This window comes from Stenella coeruleoalba, assembly GCF_951394435.1.
Source record: "Stenella coeruleoalba genome assembly, chromosome: 6".
Classification (NCBI taxonomy): domain Eukaryota; kingdom Metazoa; phylum Chordata; class Mammalia; order Artiodactyla; family Delphinidae; genus Stenella; species Stenella coeruleoalba.
The window spans coordinates 46289861-46309131 of NC_137151.1; the positions used below are offsets into that span (position 1 = coordinate 46289861).

Here is a 19271-nt window from a genome sequence, read left to right on the forward strand (position 1 = left end):
ATTTTTTTTGTTTGAAGATTCCTTGGAATTTCCTAAATAGACAGTCATTTCATCTGCAAATAGAAACAGTTTTATATCTTCTTTTCCAATCGGTATGCCTTTAATTTCTTATTCTTGCCTTATTGCAAGAGCTAAAACTTTCAGTACAGTGTTAAATAAAAGTGGTGGGAGTAGACATTATTGCCTTGTTTCTAATATTAGAGGGAAAGCATTCAGTCTTTCACCATTAAGTATGATGTTGGCTGTAGGTTTTTTTGTAGGTGCTGTTTGTGACTTTGGGGGAGTTTCTATCTATTCCTGTTACACTGATAGACCATATGATTTTTCTCTTTTAGCCTGTTTATTTGGCAGATTGCATTTACTGATTTTTGAATATCAAACCAACCTTACATGCCTGGAATAGATTGTACTTGGTTGTGATGTATTACTTTAAAAAAAATACAGTTTTGGATTTTGTTTGCTAAAATTTTCTTGAGAACTTTTACATCTAAGTTAGTGAGAGATACTGGTCTGTATTACCCCTCTTCTTTTTTGTTCTGTCTTTGGTTTTTGTATCAAGGTAATACTGGCTTCAGAAAATTAGTTAAGTAGTCCCTCTTCATCTTTTTCTGGAAGAGATTGTGTAAAATTAGTGTTGGTGTATTATTTTAATACTTCATGCTTTCAAAAAACAAAACCCTAATTGTCCTCAGATGCAGTTGCAGTAGGTAAAATTTACTTTTTCCTCATGGGAGGCGTATTTCAGATTTTGAGTATGACTTTTACAGGCCTACTTTATGGCCAAACGTTCTAACAAATTTCAGGTCCTGTGTATTTCTTTTTTTTTCTTTCTTAAATGGTAGGAAAAATGAAATGGTCAGTATGAGTCATTATGTATAAGCAGTACTTTAGTAATAGAACTATTATCTAAAATAATTCTGATACTAAATTCTGTGACTAGACTTACTGATTTGCTATAATTTGCCTGAGTGTGAGTTATGAAACTATGGAATTATCCATAATAATTATGGATTTATTAGGGAAATTGAATCAAATATGGAAACAAAGCTGTGAAAGGTTTGGTAACTTGTTCAAGGTCACAGTTTGTAAACTGAATTCCAAGTTCAGGTCACAGTCTACTAAGCCAGTGGTACTTCACTGGGGAGGAACATTAGATCACCAGTGGGTCTTTGCCAAAAGGAGAAAAGAAAACATACGTACAATATCTATACATCTATATATTTTCCTGCTTCCCCCCACGTACTTTTCAACTACTCATTCCTGGGGCATACAAAATGGCACTCAAACATGAATTCAAGAAAACACATAGGGGATTCTGATGCCCATCATTTGTTAAGAACCATTATAATAAACTCTGCACACAGACCTTTTATGTTCATTTATTTCTTTTGAAAGTCATATTAACTATTTGGAATTACCTTGATAGAATAAACCTATGGTAGAAATTTAAAGTTTCAGAAAATTTTAAATTGGGAGATGCTCTTAAAGACTAGCAAATATAGGTAACTTTTGTCATCCTTTTTAGAACTACACCTTTAAAGTCACTGTGAGCTTAACATAAAAATACATATAACTTGGTTTATTTTTATAATTATCATGTTATTATATTTAGTGGTCAGTTGGAGACGTGATGGATAGAGACTAATTACCCAATCAGCTTGAGGAGGGGGGGTGGCAAGATTGTCAGTTTTCCCCATTAAGCAGTTTTCTTTCTATCTATGGATAATATCAATCAAGTGATAGTCTAGATCTAGAAAATCATCTGAAATCTTAACTTACCATTAAATATTAAGAAGTAGGGCTTCCCTGGTGGCGCAGTGGTTGAGAGTCCGCCTGCCGATGCAGGGGACACAGGTTCGTGCCCTGGTTCGGGAAGATCCCACATGCCGCGGAGCGGCTGGGCCCGTGAGCCATGGCTGCTGAGCCTGCGCGTCCGGAGCCTGTGCTCCACAACGGGAGAGGCCACAACAGTGAGAAGCCCGCGTACCACAAAAAAGAGAAAAAAAAAATATATATATATATATAAAGAAGTATTAAAAGAAATAAAGAAAATAGTCATTTGTTTATCTTTTTTCAAGACCAGAGGTGGCAAAGAAAAGATACTGATGTTTTCCCGCCTCCTTCTATACTAATTTCAAAACCCTTTACCTCAAAATCTTTCTCAGTACATGGCTCCTGGCAGCCACTCTTAATTGATTGGAATTGACGCCAAAGATAAAACCTATTTGGCATTTTTTTATAGGCAATGTTCTTTTTTGGGAGGTCAGTTTTATTTAGTTCAAGTGTTGTTCCTATGCTTCAATGGAGTCTTCTTTTGGAAATTAAAAATAATTAATAGTGGTTTTTAACATGAATTACACAAGTGATAGTTCACAGAAGACTCCTCCCCAACAAACAAAACAAACGAAAGGCAGGTTAGCTAGACTGTGGAAATTAGGGTGTTGTTTCAAGAGGTAGCTGACCAGGACTTCCCTGGCAGTCCAGTGGTTAAGACTTCACTTTCCAATGCAGGGAGTGTGGGTTCGATCCCTGGTCGGGGAGCTAAGATCCCACATGCCTCGCTGCCAAAAAACCAAAACTTAAAACAGAAGCAATATTGTAACAAATTCAATAAAGACTTTAAAAATGGTCCACATCAAAAAAAAAAAAAAATCTTTAAAAAAAGAAGAGGTAGCTGACCACACAGCCTGTGGGCCAAATCCAGCCTGTGAACTAAGAATGATATTTACATTTTTAAATGGTTGGACAAAAAAATCAAAAAAAGAATAGTATTTTGTGACATGTAAAAATTACATGAAATTTAATTTTCACTGTAAATAAAGTTTTATTCGAATGTAACAATGCTCATTCATTTACTGTCCTCTGGATGCTTTTGCGCTACAATGGCAGAATTGAGTAGTTGTGAAAGAGGCCATATGGCCTGCAAAAGCTAAAATATTTACTCTCTGGCCCTTTACAGAAAAAGTTTGCCATCCCCTGTTTTGAGATAACGTGGGCAGAGTATGATTTCTTTGTGGTTATTTAGTAAAGGAGGAAACTTAATTTGCTGTTATTTTCAACAGGTTTCTGAAAAGGAATAATTTATAAAATGGCTGCTGTTTATATACAGATGAATAGTAGTAGCAGCCCTTCTTTTATAAAATACAATGGACATAGAGTTACCAGCCATAGTTTACATGTCCGCTCACACTATTATTTCTTCCGTAGTTGAGGAGTCCACAGCACCATTACTGCCACAGATTTTATCAGCTTATAATTATATCTCTGTGCTAGAGCACTGTAGAGCAGCAGTTCTCAAACTTTTTGGTCTCGGACTTCTTTAGACTTACCCCAAAGAGTTTTTATGTGGTTTGTATCTGTAAGTATTCATCATATTAGAAATTAAGGCAGAAAATTTTAAAAAAAGTTATTTAGAAGTGACAATAAATCCATTATATGTTAACAAAAGAATAGGTTTTTATGAAAAATATTTTCCAAGACAACAAAAAAATTAGTGAAATTGTTACAGATCTCTTTATAATTGTTTTAGTAGAAGACAACTGGATTCTTATATCTGTTTTTTCCACTCAGTTCGTGATACAACAATCTGTTGTGTTGTTTTGATATGAAGGAAATTTGGCCATACACAGATATATAGTTAGAAAAGTGAGGAATATTTTAATCCTTTTTTAAGATAATTGTGCATTATTAGTGATATTGAATATCTTTTTATGTAGTATTTCCCGTTCATATCTCTTTGATAAAGCATGTCTTTTAATCTCTTGTTCAGTTTTTAGAAATTGGGTAGTATGTTTTCATATTGTTGAGTTGTGAGAGGTCTTTATATTTTCTGAATATCAGTTATTTTTAAGGTATATACTTTGCAAGTATTTGCTCCCAGTCTGAATTTTTTTCCTTAACTTTCAAAGAGAAGTTTCAATTTTAAGGAAGTTCAACTTACCAGTTTTTTTCTTTTGTAGCTCATGTGTTTTGTGTTCTAAGAAATCTTTCATAATTTAGGGTCACCATATTTTTCATTTTTTCTAGAAATTTTATAGTTTTAGGTTTTATTTTGAGTTTGTGATCTGTTTAGAGTTAATTTGTATATAGCATGAGCTATGAGTTGATATGAGGTGAGGTTCTTTGTTTTGCATATAGATGTTCAATTGTTCCAGCGTCAGTTGTTGACTTTCTCTGCTAAATGCATTGGTACCTTTGCTATGTATCAATTGACTGTATGTGTATGGGTCTATTTCTGGATTCTCTGTCCTGTCCTGTAGGTTCGTGTGTCTGTCTTTTCACTAAGACCACACTGTCTTGATTGCCGAAGCTTTAGTAAAACTCTTAAAAACAAGTAATATGGGGAGTTCCCTGGTGGTCCAGTGGTTAGGACTAGGCGCTTTCATTGCCATGGCCCAGGTTCAATGCCTGAGTGGGGAACTAAGATCTCTCACAAGCCACGCAGTGCGGCCAACGAAAAAACAAACAGTATGAATTGTTTTGTACATCTTTTTCAGAATTATTTTGGGTATTCCAGTTCCCTTGCTTTTCCATGTAAGACAAGAGATAGTTTCTTTTTTTTTTGTTTTTGTTTTTGTTTTTGTTTTTGTTTTGCGGTACACGGGCCTCTCACTGCTGTGGCCCCTCCCGCTGCGGAGCACAGGCTCCGGACGCGCAGGCCCAGCGGCCATGGCTCACGGGCCCAGCCGCTCCGCGGCACGTGGGATCCTCCCGGACCGGGGCACGAACCCGCGTCCCCTGCATCGGCAGGCGGACCCTCAACCACTGCGCCACCAGGGAAGCCCAAGAGATAGTTTCTTAAAAGTTAGTTACAGTGTGGAATCTGAAACCGCTAATGAACTTTTTGTCCTCTGTAACGTTAAAATCTACTTGGCTGTCTTGAACTTTGTATGGATTTTTTGCCCATGAGTGTTTTTCAAACGTCATACATAATTCACTTGGAAAATATTGATTCTCTGAATTATATAGACTTTCTGAATATTGGCACATCTCATTATTCTGTATTTAAAAGTCACATTTGTTAATATCACCACTCATCAGAAGTATTGGGAAGGTGTCAGGCTAATTGTGGTGGTAAATACAAATTTTCCAAAATTCTTATTTTTGCTTGAAAACTCATATTTTATTATTGGCAGTGCATACTGTCAGGTGTTTTTCTTGAAATAACAGGTTTACTTGGTTCATTTTGGGAACATTTCTGCCAAATACTTGTCTGAATAGCCTTGGTTGGTTTAGTTCACAACTCAATCATGCAAGGGCTTTTTTGGAGGCAATCATTGTACTTCAGTGTGTAGCAGCAGTGCTTTTGGTTAGTTCCCATTTTGTCACACAGAATATTGAGAAGAAGTCTACTCAAGGGTCAAGATTTTTAAAAAATTAACAATTGTACTGCTTTCCATCAAGGACATTCCTAAGTGAAACTGGCCTTTTACAGAGAAACCTTGTGATATATGTGGTTGCTTTTTATTATTATGTTTATTATACTTAAAGTACAGAGATTGACCTGGAAACCTGAACCCAATGTTATAACACTAGTAAGGCAGTAAATTATTGACATTTCAGGAAGATTTGAAGTTTCATATACTGGGAGACGAGACGATCTGTTTAGGAACAAATACAGTTATATTAAAAGTTGTCGTCTTATTATCTTATAGGTGCTATACTTGGTAGATCAGAAACTCAGGAGTGTATTTTCTATAATGCTAATTGGGAAAGAGATAGAACCAATCGAACTGGTGTTGAATCCTGTTATGGTGACAAAGACAAACGGCGGCATTGTTTTGCTACCTGGAAGAATATTTCTGGTTCCATTGAAATAGTGAAGCAAGGTTGTTGGCTGGATGATATCAACTGCTATGACAGGTAAGAACACATTTTATTTTTTTATGATAGTGTTGAATAATTTTCATTTCCTCCATTTCCCTCCCCCCATTTTTTTAAAAGGAGAAAGATCAATGCATGGATTTTCACTTAAATGTTTCTTTTTTAAGATGGGATTATGAAGACCATTATAACATGTTGTAATGACAAGATATATATTTTAAAGTAAAAAAATAAATATAGCATGTTTATGTTTTATCTTTAATATACTTTGAATAATCTATCAAGTAGTGAGAACTTTAGATAAGAAACATTTCTTTCCTTATGTTGTAGGGTTATAGGTTTTTTTTAAACACCAATTTTAAGGAAAAAGGATTTTTAAAATTGCTTTAAGAGAGACTATATCTGTTGAAAATCTATCCTGAAGGAGAATAAAGCTTAATCATAGTATTTAATTTCCTTTTAGTTCCCTCTTTATGTATCTGGAAGAAATTGATCTCACTACATTTCCTTGCAGAGTAGGCCTTTGTTCTTTATCCCAAGAGACATTTTAACTTGACATTCAGAATTACATCAGAACTAACACAATTCTCATAGAAAGCTACATTTTATTTAAAAAATCTTGTTTAAATTGTTTTATTCTGTTGGAAATAAAATATAGTGGATATGTCATTGACTGCCTGTGATCTTTCTGCAAGGTGTCCCTAGATGTTTGGCCGATCACTTAAACTGCCTGGGCCACAGGATTTTCACTGAGGGTGGGTGCTGATGACTGCAGAAGGTACAGAATCCTAGATAACCAGACTTTTTGGAGCCAAATAACTAATACACTCACGGAACTCTAGCTACATCCTGATCCACTTTCAGGGGCTTTAATAGATTACCACGAATCTGTGGTTGATTGGACATATGTGATTAGTAGTAAAATGTGTTGAATAAACTCATGAAAATTGAATTAGCTCCACTTTTGGTGAAAATTAAAATGGTCATTTAGGTATATATTTAGTATTTAGGATATACTTCTACATATTTGAATTTTCTGGGGATTATTACTCTGTAATTATACATTTTAGCTGTATTTCTGATTATTAGCTTCTTTCTTAACAGAGGTGATAATTAAGTGATATTTGCTGTTATGAAAGAGTAAGTAGAGCCACTAGGGAAACAGTATAGATGTTCCTCAGAAAATTAAAAATAGCAGTGTTATAGCAGTTCCACTTTTGGGTATATATCCAAAGGAAACGAAAACACTAACTTGAAAAGATATATGCACCTCCATGTTTATTGCAGCATTATTTACAATATCCAAGATGTGGAAACAACCTAAGTGTCTGTCAGTGGTTGAATGGGTAAAGAAAATATGGTCTATGTATACAATGAACTATTTTTCAGCCATAAAAAAGAAGAACATCTTGCCATTTGCGACAACACTGATGACCTTGAGGGCATTATGCTAAGTGAAATAAATCAGACAGAGAAAGACAAATACCATATGATCTCACTAGTATGTGGAATCTTTAAAAAAAAGAAAAAGAAAAAAAAGAAAAGAACCCATATATAGAGAGAACCATTGGTGGTTGCCAGAGGCCAGGGGTGAGGGGTGGGCATATGGTTGAAGGGAGTCAAAAGGGTTTGAATTTTCAGTTATAAAACAAATAGGTCCTGGGGATATAATGGGGGATGTGATGTAATGGTGACTATAGTTAATAATACTGTATTGTATATTTGAAAGTTGCTAAGGAACTTAGCAACTTTTAAGTAAATCTTAAAAGTTCAATTCACAAGAAAAAAAATTTGTAACTGTGGTGATGAGATGTTAACTAGACTTACTGTGGTGATCATTTCACAATATATGCAAATATCCAATCACTAGGTTGTACACCTGAAACTAATATAATGTTATAGCAAATTATATCTCAATTTATAAAAAAAGAAAAATTGAGGAAGAAGTTGGGGAAAAAATGAGGTTTGGAGATCATCTTTATTCAAAACTGTCTTTATTAATTAGTTGAAATCAGGGATCCCTGTTCTTTTTATTGTAAAATGCTACTGTGCTTCTCACCTAAAACCAGTATTACTGGAGATTATACTTTGCTCGATAATGTGAGTGAGTTGTTCAGTGCAAATGCCTGCTCTTACAGTGATAATTACTACATCAGCTTTGTTTCTAGGGGTTAAATGCCAATTTAAAAGTATGTGAATTTCTGCTTTTATGTTCTGAATTTGATTAAAAAACAAATATTAAAGGTAGTAACATAAATAAGAGAAAGGAAAAGAAGATTCAAGAAATGTCAAAGTGTGGAGGAAAAGACAGTGGTAAAAAGAATGAAATTGAATGGCGAAAAGTATTGATAATTTACTTCAGTTAACTAGGCTAGGTATTTAATCATGTTAACCTATGATTTGATTCATGATTCTAAATATTAAATTTGTAAATTTTTCTTTATAAATTGTTAGAAATTTAGCTTTCATTTGTCTTTTACTTTCTACTACATAGACATTGGTATAGATTTTATTTCAAAGTTTAATTTTATTAAAATTGCCTTCTCCCTGAAATTTCTTGAGCTTTTCCCTTTAGAGTTAAATTCAACCTTGTTATTCTAACAGCCATTATAAAAGTTCACAGTTTATTTGTAATGTGTCTTTAAATCTACCTGATGTTATTAGCAATATTTAAATATCTGATTTTAAAAACTAGCTATAGCTAATTTTTTAGTGGTTGATTAGGATTTAATCTAGATGCTAAATCCCTATCTTTTCAGTAATTCAGGTCCTATATAAAAGACTGCCTCCCCCTACCCCTTAAGTGAGCCCACCTCCAGTCAGTTTTTTGAGTTACTAGGGCCTGTATGTTTGTTGTTACATATTGCTCTTGTTGCTTATCCTTAACCCTGTTCATCGTGTTCAGGGAATTTAAATCTCCTGCAAAAATGGCTTAATTCCCAAGCCTGGTTTAGGTCTCTGATGTTGAAATATGTTCTGCCACGAGATATGAACACGAATTATTTTGTGCCTGTGTATTTATATGTATACATAGGCGTATAGGTATGTATTTATATGTGTACACATACAGTTTTTTATATATAGTGTTCAGTTTTTGTATTCATAAAATGGGAAAGCTGTATTTCCTGTGAGTAAAAGTACCCTTAGACCAAATTTCTTCTTCATTGGCTTTATGTTCCTCTTCAAGCTTTTCTACTAATTAAACAAACAATTAAAAAGATGGTTGCCTTAGATTGATCATTAAAAACCAAATTAAAGAAGTGGTTTCAAGGAGCCAATGTGATTGTTATAAAATCAGCTGTTGATTTATTTTTCTGATGAGATTTAATAATAGGATTCAAGGAACATTTTTGACTTTTAAGAATTGATTATTGAATATTAATAAAAATCTCAAAGTTGACTATAAATGACTTATTCATTATTTTATCTCTGAGAACTTTAGAAAAACACCTATTGTAGATTCAGAGTAATAATGTTGATTTTAATTATTTCTCCTCTTTTTGTTTATAGGACTGATTGTATAGAAAAAAAAGATAGCCCTGAAGTATATTTTTGTTGCTGTGAGGGCAATATGTGTAATGAAAGGTTTTCTTATTTTCCGGAGATGGAAGTCACACAGCGTAAGTTCACAGGGAAAATGCATATGTCTGTTCAACTAGTAGACTGAAAACAAAGCATGTTTGTGTTGATGGAATAATTTACTCCCATCTTCTCCTACTCTTTATTTTTTCTCCTAAAATTTGATGCTATAATAAATATTTATTGTGAAATTTTGTCGACCAAATCTGAGTGGTTTTCTTCCTCCTCTTTTCCACAGCTACTTCGAATCCAGTTACACCAAAGCCACCCTATTACAACATCTTGCTCTATTCTTTGGTGCCACTTATGCTAATTGCGGGGATTGTCATTTGTGCATTTTGGGTGTACAGGCATCATAAGATGGCTTATCCTCCTGTGCTTGTTCCAACTCAAGTAAGTTATTGTCTTGTACTTTATGTTGTTTTAGATTTTACACTTTAAAGAAATACTACTGTGGTGAAACCATAGTAGATTGTTACAAATCATTTTCCTTTGGGGTTAATTTTTGAATATTTATTGTCATGGAAACTATAGCTAATTTTGCAAACTTATTAATTTGCTGTGTCCTAAGTTTAAGGGTTAAAGTGGAGTAGAATAAAGAGTATTCCCATTCCTGTTCTTCTTTGGAGAGTTTTACTGTCATCATAGTACTTTAAAATGTGGGATATACTCTGCTGTCTTTCTTAAGAAGTAATTGATGATGGAGAAGTGATATCATAGCTCTTTCTTTCCCTTCTATTTTCTCCTCCACTCCTAAGTTTTTGTGTCTTTTTCAAAACTACTTGCCAAAAAATCCTTTTAACCATGGTGAGGGACCCAGTAAGGTAACCAAGAATGTGGGGTAGAGAAGTTTCACAAAGGCATCAAGAGGATATATCTATAAAATTCTTGTTCTGGGAAGAGGAGCAGCAGTTCTCATCATGTGTTGTTTGTAGTTCCAAGTGTATATATTTTTATTTGCAGCATATCAAGCGTGTACTGAAGTCTGAAAACTTTTTTAATGCCCTTGATTCTCCCTCCCTTGACACCGAATATATCTGAAAATATAGGTGTGGTGGGTAGGTAGTCAGAATAAATTCTTGAAGTTTTCCTCACTCTCTGTCATGTGGACAGTTGGAGCTGATTCAGTGCTTTACAAGGACTTTTAATATAAGTAGTTATTATTCTACAGGCAGAGGAAACATGATAACTTTTGGTTTAATTGCTTGAGATGTCTTTTTGTGTTTCTTTTGTGTTTCTTTTGACTCTTAAGATCAGATTACCTCAGCCTTCTGGATCTCTTGGTTTAACTTTGTTTCTCTAATACCACTAGGATTAATGGTTAAAACTTGGTAGAAGAAAATGGTAAAGTCTTATAATTTAATGACCAAAACAACTTCTTCACTTTAAGCTTTATTTACATAACATATTCCTTTCTCAGTGCTTGAAGCAATCTGTTGGCATTAGATCATTGATGCCTGTAATCTTTGTAAGATGTGTATATGAAGAAATAAGCCCAAAGGTAAAACTCCTCATTTAGTAAATTAGGTAAACACACTATTTTGTACAGCTGAAATATTTTAACTTTTAACATTAGTAGATAACTTGCAGATTTGTTAAAAATCACTTTAAGAAGTACTTTAAAATTTTAAAAATTTAGTGCCTAATAAATATATGTAGTTTACTCCAAAGTGTCCATAGAATACACTTTACTTTCTGTTGGTGGTAACTGTTTTTTATGTAATATCTACATTTAACAGAATGAGTATTTACTGTTGGTGACATGCATTGATTTGTGAAACTGTCTCTTTCAGTAACCTAAGAGCAGTTGCCTTTATTAGGATCACCAGCAGAAATAAATGTGGGAGCTAACTTCCTTCTAAACCTCCAATTTGAATGTAATCATATCAATTCAGAAGTCTGTGATGCTGGTTCAAAAGGAGAGTTATGGACAAATGGAAATTAAATTTGGCACATAAAATATATCGATAGGGGGTTTTAGGAAGCTCCATTTTACTTTCTTTGATGGTGGGTACAACAAATATTTGTGCAAAGAATATTTTAAATGTATTTGTGCAGATTGTAATGACATAAATAACGATGCCGCCTTGGGCTTATATAATTCTATTTTCAAAAATGATTATTTCCTGTACATGATTTTGCAAAGTAGTCAGTTTGCTTCATAGAGATCTACTTTTTTTTGTTTTGTTTTCTTATATTGTCTCTAATTAGTGATTAAATTGTTGTGAATTTAACACAAAAGAAAAGAAAAGAAAAAAAAAGAAAGAGTGTTTAAGTGTCTAAATGTGCCCTGGATTTGTGATATGATAGAAACAAACTGGAAACTACACTTAAAAACAAATTTGTTAAGTTTCTTAATAGAACTTTAAAAATAATAATGTAATCCTATAGATAACATTGATTTATATAAAATATTGGTAAAAAAGTGTGGTTGGACATTTTTATTTAAAGGGCTGGATATCATATATTTGAGGCCACTTTATTTAGAAATGCTAATTCAAGGGTTTGGATTTTTAAAAAGGAAAGATGCATTATTATTCATAAATAAGGACTAGGAATGTTCAATGAGTATCCATCTCTGTGGGTTTTAGATATTTGTTGCAATGGTTAATGTTATTGTACACATTTATTTAGTGTTTATGTTGTTCTCTAGTGAATTTGCATGAATTGTATGAATTGCTGAAAAATAAGGAATGAACTTAAAAAAGTTTTGTGAAGGAATGACCTGGAATGGTCAGGCTTTGTTATGAAAAATTTAAGACATGCCTGACTTTATGCTTTCCTTCTGTCATAAACTGTGTTGTGGAAAAGGAGCATTGTCATCAGTGTGGAACTTCATATATGTCATTTTTCACTGTTTGAAACGGTATAGAATCATGCTGTAAGTCTAATTTTTGGTGAGCGGTTTATGCAGACTACTTCTGCAAGATTACTTAGTGGCCATCTTGTTACAAAATACTCAGTTTTATTTCTGCTTCAAAAAAATGATTGATAATTGTATCAAGCATTAATTGAACATTTACAGTGTAGTAGAGTACTGGTAAGTTACATAGATGTATTAATATATATATAAAAAATATACAAAAAATACATAAAAATTTCCCCATGATTTCCAAGTTGTGACCAGTATGTAAGGATCATCTTGGGAATTTGTTAAGAATTACAAATTCCTGGACCACGCCCCTGAAAGTATGGAATGGGGCCTGGGATATTATGATTCTAATAAGTTTTCCAGGCAGTTCTGGTGACCAGCCAGGTGTGGAAAGGACTGATCTGATTTTACCTCACAGGTTTGTTTATGTAGTGTTATAATCCCCATTTTATAGATAAAGAAATTGAGACATAGCAAAGCTCACAAGTATCAGAGCTGGAATCTGAACCAAGGACTCTCTGACACTAAAGCTTTGCTCTTACTGCTTATGCTGTTCTGCCTCTCTTTTTTTCAGAAAGCAGACGCTTTTGCTGTTTCAGATAATTCAGTAAACATCCCTGCCATTTCAAAATCATTCTATAAGTGAATTTATTTTCCTATTTTGGGATGTTGAGTAGTTTGACTACTAAAGTGGGCAATAACGTGATCATATTGTCTCACAGAGGACAGAAGGGGAAATAAACAAGTCATCTGTTTTCCATTAAAATTTTTTTAGCACACATTTTAGAATAGGGTTTATGAACATTGATTGGGTTGCAGGTAAAGATTCTTGTGCTTCTGAGTTGATAGTGCCAATGCCCTAGCTATTCAAGGCTTTTTTGAGGGACAGGAGAAGTCGGTAGGGGAAACATACTACACATTTGAAGTCTTAAGGTGTCTTCTGCATTTCACCCCATATTCATGTCCCCATATTCAAAGTTTAATTTCAAGACCAGTTAGGAAAAGATCTTACATTCTTGTTGTGCATTTCTGCAACAATCTTCCTTCTAATTTCTTCACTTTTAGACAATGACATAAAATTTGTCATTCTCTTTTCTTAGGGAAACTTTTTCTTAAAGCGTTGGCTAAAGGTTGGTAATAGCTTATTGATGGATCATTCCTACAATAAGAACTATATTTGAAGAGAATTTACAGTGATTCTCAGCAGAACAAGCTAACATTACATATACTGTGCTCATTCATTGGTCTGATCTCAGTCTTTTATTCTCTTTGTGGGTAAACGATCAGTCTTACAGGGTATTCTGGAGCACTAAGACATACCTACATACATCTCTTAATAAGCTGGTTCTGGCATTTAAATGGTAGGATTCTTTATTTCTAAGACATCAAGTTGTTTAAAGTTTCTTCTGGTTTTGTTAGTATTTTGAAGTGATACAGGAATAAACATGCTTTAAAATCTGGTCTTTAATTATGGTTCTAATTTATTTTAAAATAAAAAATATTCTAAAATACATCTATCATAGTTAAAGACATAGAAAAACGTAATTGTGCTTTTTTTTTTTTTTAAGAAATAAGCCATTCTTCTTTCTTTATAACCTGTAACTACTATGTTTCTAACACTTTTTCATGTTATCACTGTCTTCCCCTCATCCTGGGTGAAAGCCTTGGAGACAGCAACTTCTCCTATTCTTAGCCCTGTTATTTATGAACTCCAATACCTTTTCATCCTTCTGATCCTGTGGTTTTCAGGACATTATTACGCTGGAGGCTGAGATTATTTCTGTAGTCTCATAGCTTGTCTTCTTGTTTCCAGTTCTCTCTCTCCATTTATACTATTGCTATACAGTAACATTTTACATGTCTGATTATGTTACTTCCGTGCTTAAAAATTTTTGAGGGTTCTGAGTGATCCAACATCAAGAATACAAAGTTTGGAACATGGCATGTTATCTTCCATACTTTGTCTGCCTTTTGATTCTTTTCTTCCATTACACCCTAAGCCATCCATCATATGTATCTATAATGGTATTAGTCACGTGCCATCCTTGAAAGAATTGAGAAAATAGTGCTCAAGTCAGTTTCTCTCTTTTGTGACTCAGATGAAATAACTTAGGTTGAGAAAGGTTCTGGCCATTTGTGAGCATGTTCCATTATCATACTTTATTATAAGCTCCTTAAAGACAAGGTATGTATTGTAGTCACTACTGTATCTCATGCAGTGTTTGTATGTAATAACCATTCTGTAAGTGATGAATTGCTGAATTGTTTCATTTAGTGTTATATTAAGATGATAATGCAGTATACCCAGGAATTGTTTAATAAACATTTTATGTGCTTTAGGACTTTATTTCTTGGGGGTAAAATAAGTTGAAGTATTTCAGGTTTTTATAAGAGAATGCCATTATTCGAGTCTTTCTGTAATCACAGGTGTGAAGCATCCTTTTAATTTGCATTACCTGGGTCACCTTTTCTTTTGCCTGTCCTGAAACTGTCTTTCTGTATGTAGGTAGATGCTCTTACAATCTCCAGTAAGTAAATTGAATGCAAACTGGTTTTTCTAGTACCAGTGAGTCATGAATATGAGGGAATTGATGCATTGACTCTATTAAGAAGTCTTATTGTGGTTAATGTGGTTTCAGTGAAACTGTTTGCATTGCTTTCATAACCATATGTAAGCTTAAGTTTCCTTCTTATAAAATCTATATTTGTGCTGATAAAAAATACCACTTGATAAGAAAATGCAGTTTAGGGGCTAGAAATTACCTACCTTTAACAAGGTATGAAGTTAGTTTCTTGTTAATTTTTGAAGGCTATATAATAGCACTAAAGTATTGCAGCATTAATACTTTTTAAATGACATCAATCTCTTCAGTCCTGACATAACATTTTCATGACATTTTGTCTAGATTTTGGTCTGACTAAAGGCTTTCAGATGTTTGGAATATTGAGTTCTGCATACAAAACAATGCTGTTGACCTTAATATTAAAGTAATAATAGGTTGTCGTTTCACGGTATGTGAGATTACTATCCACTGAGAAACCAAGCCATCTGTGACAATGCTTTGTAGTATTTTCCTGTTGAACATGAGTTTATATATGTACCCATTTAAAATTAATAAGATACTAAAGGAGTAGCATAACATTATTCAGCCAAGTCAATTTAGGAGAGTGTGCTGCTTCCCTATTTGGAGAAGATGCAGGGAGAAGTTTACCGAGTTTTATTGAATATTTAATATGTTAGTATTAAGTTATACTTACAAAATAAATATTACATCTGTAGAAGCACATCTTGAAATAGGTTGATTGCTGAATGGCTGGAGTTTAAGAACACATCTCTCTCTTTCACTTTCTCTTCCATTTAAAAATTAACTACAAATGCTTGCTTGTTATATAGCAAGGCAAATTATACAGAAAGAAGTATGTCCAAGAAAAGGAGAGAATCATTTGTTCTTCCTCTTTTTCCTTTATCAATCTCCTGAAATAACCAGTTTTAACAGGTTGATGTGTATCTTTTCACATCTTTCTCTAATCTCATTTGAGTATATATATTTTTTCTTTTTTGTAAACTATAAAATGTTATTCTACAGTTGCTTTCTTTTAACAGTATATTGACGACAGCTTTTCAGCTTAGTACTTTGAATCTATCTCATTCTGATTGTATGATATGTTTTTAAGTGAAATTTAGTGGAGCTTTAATGTATTCTCATAAAATACCAAAATTTGATGTTTTATTAGCTTAGATTTTGTGTTAGGTTTCTGCTAAGAGCTAGAACCTACACTTCACAAATAGTTTTTAATTGTATTATTTTAGGATATTTAATGTGGTGGTATAATTCTACTGCCTAACTCTTGAGCACCTTTTTTTCTTTTTTTTCCATATATGCCTGAGAAATAGTACAGGGCTACTACAAATGTCTCTTTGTATCATTATTTTTGTACTGATAACCTAAATTACAACTTACTTAAAAATTTTTTTTTTTAATTTATTTTTGGCTGTGTTGTCTTTTTTGCTTCACGTGGGCTTCCTCTAGTTGCAGCAAGCGGGGCTACTCTTTGTTGCATTGCGTGGGCTTCTCATTGCAGTGGCTTCTCTTGCCTAGAGCATGGGCTCTAGGTGCACGGGCTTCAGTAGTTCAGCACATAGGCTCAGTAGTTGTGGTACACAGGCCTTAGAGCACATAGGCTTCAGTAGTTGTGGTTCGTGGGCTGTAGAGTGCAGGCTCAAGTAGTTGTGGCACACGGGCTTAGTTGCTCCGTGGCATGTGGGATCTTCCTGGACCAGGGATCGAACCCATGTCCCCTGCATTGGCAGGTGGATTCTTAACCACTGTGCCACCAGGGAGGTCCCACAACTTACTTCTATATATACTTCTAAACTAATTGTAGGGAGAAGTATCATAAATTATCCATAGATATGCAGCTTGACAAAGTATTACTCTAGTTAGGTGTATATAAGTTGTTTCTCTTACAAATGTACAGACAGGCCCACTTGGAGGTTGGCTGAAATTCTGTGTCCAAAAGCAAAAAAGAAGGGGAGAAGGAGCGAAAGGGGGAAAAAAAAAGCTGTATCAAAAGCTTAAAACAAGTTAAAGCTGCACATTAAAATTACTCAAAGCACCTTATTTCTAAAAATGACATATTAAATTTTAAAATCTTGAAATCAGTTTTTCTTTGGCCTGTGAAGGGCCCCACGTTGTTTGCCAATTTGCAAATGGGACTGATGCATATAGACCAGAGTGCATAATATCTCCTTTTTCTTGTCTGGCAAGGAGATGGTAGATAGGAAGAAGTGAGCTTGCTTTTCTCTGTTTTTTATTTCCTGAACCTCATCCTCGATCTCTTCCATCATTCCTAGCTACTTCATTGCTGTCAAACCTTTTTCTATTAATTTGAGATAATAAAAATGAAGAAGTCCATTTGTTAGTGAAAGCTGCTTGCATCAGATAGGCTGGGTTCACCTTGGTTGGTTTGTTTTATTTTTGCTTAACTATTCATCTGTTGCTTGAGCACCTACTGTATGCCAGGCGCTGTGCTTGATGTATAATGTTAAGTGGCTCAGGGACAGTCTTTGCTGGCCCTTCTAAGGGAGCCTACAGTTAACATGTAGGTGTACTAAACATAGGTTGGTTGATTGGTTGTTTGACTTTGCAGCTTGGAGAGGAAGGGTAAAAAGAGTAAAAAGGGAATTGCTTCAACAATTTTGGGCAAAGATGGAGGAAAGGAGGAGAAATGTTTGATTCCATTTCTATAGTGATTGGGAGAAGAGCCACATCTAGGGTGCTGGGCTAATTTTAAGTGCTCAATAAGTTTTAGCCGTTAATTGCCAATGACCTCAAAATTGTACTCCAAAGGAAGAATTTTTGTTGAAACCATTGATTTCAATATTAAAAATGATTTATTGAAATTATTTTACTTGAAAATAATTTCAAAATATTGGCATATATATGTGTCAATACTTTGAAGTTAATTTCAAATAATAAAAAATTTCATTTTGAGTACTCTGTCAAGCACTATACAGAGCACTTTATACATATTAACTCAGTGTAATCTTTCAATACCCCATGATGTATATATATAGGTGAAGTGACTTTGCCTAGAGTCAGTCTGCTGAATGGCAAAGCCTTGGACATTTATGTCCAAGGATTATTATTATCCATTGAAGTAATTTTAATTGAATAGCTCATTTCAGTAAATTATTAGGTTGGGTCCATAAAAAACTAAAGTAGGATACAGGCAGGGATCAGAGTACATAATTTACATTTAAAATAGTTTTTATAGTGACTATATATAGCCTTGCAGATAAACATAACCATTTTATCACATCACAATTTATTAATGTATAGCACGGTCCTTTTCCTTTTTTCCACTTGCAGAACACAAATGCTAAATAAAAATAAAGTTTCTTCTGTACCCAGTAATAAACCTGATGCTCCTGAGCAGCAGCCAGAAGAATAGGCATGTTTGCCGTCTCTCTTTCAGACTTGCAGCTCCAGTGCTGACTACCCTGAGGAGCTAATCACTTCTTAGGGAACTTACTCAGAATCCTCATTCATCCACCTTGGTCTGCCTTCATGCTTTGCTTTTGGAAGGAGTTAAGGTGTGAGCAGTAGGAGTTGGTGTATCATAGAGTAATTTTGAAGACCTAATTGGATAGAATCATGGCTGTGTATTTGACAGTATCAGTATTATTAAATCTGTTAATGTATAATGTCTTGCTTTCCTTAGCTCAGAAGCATTTGTCCTGATACACATACTATATTATTTCTTTACATATTCTATTTCTGCTTGGCAATAGTCTTTTTTAAAATTTGCAATTGTAAAATGTCTTAGAATGTAAGATAATTATATGATTTAAGAGGAGACAAATTCAGAATTTGTCAGTTTTCAAGTACTTTGTTGAGCAGCTACTTAATTCTTCTTGATCATCCAAAGAGGTTGTTGAGTGAGTTATTAAAAAAATTATATATAAATATAAATCTTGGAATGGTTTAAATGGTAAGAGAAAATTTATAGTATATTTCACATATATTTATAGCATGTAAAATCCATATTTCTAGAAAGATTTCTTTGTATTCTAGTTCTGTTTATCCAACTGCGTTCTAAATATTTCCACTTAGATGTCTCCAGGCACTTAACAATACAAGGGTAATGATCTTCTCTCTCAGACCTGGTTCTCAGTAAATGGAACCAGTAACCATTTGGTTGTACAAGACAGAAATCTAGGATGTGTCCCAGTACTGTTTTTTTCCACCTTATCTGCCTCCCTCTAGTACTTATTTCGTTGCTCAAGGATCCTCTCCTCAGGAGGTCTTCTCTTATTTACCTTGCCCAGTATAAGTTAGGTTTCTCTTTACAGGTGCTCAAGGTAACTAAATTGCTTTTTATTGCTCTTATTTTATAATTATGCATTCATTAGTATGGTTCTTTGATTAGTCTTTCTTCCCCACACTATAGTAAGTGTCATGAGAGCCTGGGTAGCCAGTGCCTGGCACAAACT

General features: G+C 34.0%; 1 protein-coding gene across 2 annotated transcripts in view; it reads left to right on the forward strand.

Annotated features, from left to right (window-relative positions):
- The window catches only part of ACVR2A (activin A receptor type 2A), an 82201-nt gene that overhangs the window by 44045 nt on the left and 18885 nt on the right, over positions 1–19271 (forward strand). Inside the window, exons 1-4 of one of the 2 annotated variants that reach the window (XM_079924751.1) lie at positions 5725–5862; positions 6519–6601; positions 9334–9443; positions 9641–9795. In XM_079924751.1, the coding sequence (XP_079780877.1) occupies positions 9395–9443; positions 9641–9795 (204 nt within the window). In that variant the 5' untranslated portion in view covers positions 5725–5862; positions 6519–6601; positions 9334–9394. Of the gene's footprint in view, positions 1–5654; positions 5863–6518; positions 6602–9333; positions 9444–9640; positions 9796–19271 lie in introns of those variants that run through there. The other variant, XM_079924750.1, reaches the window with a different exon arrangement.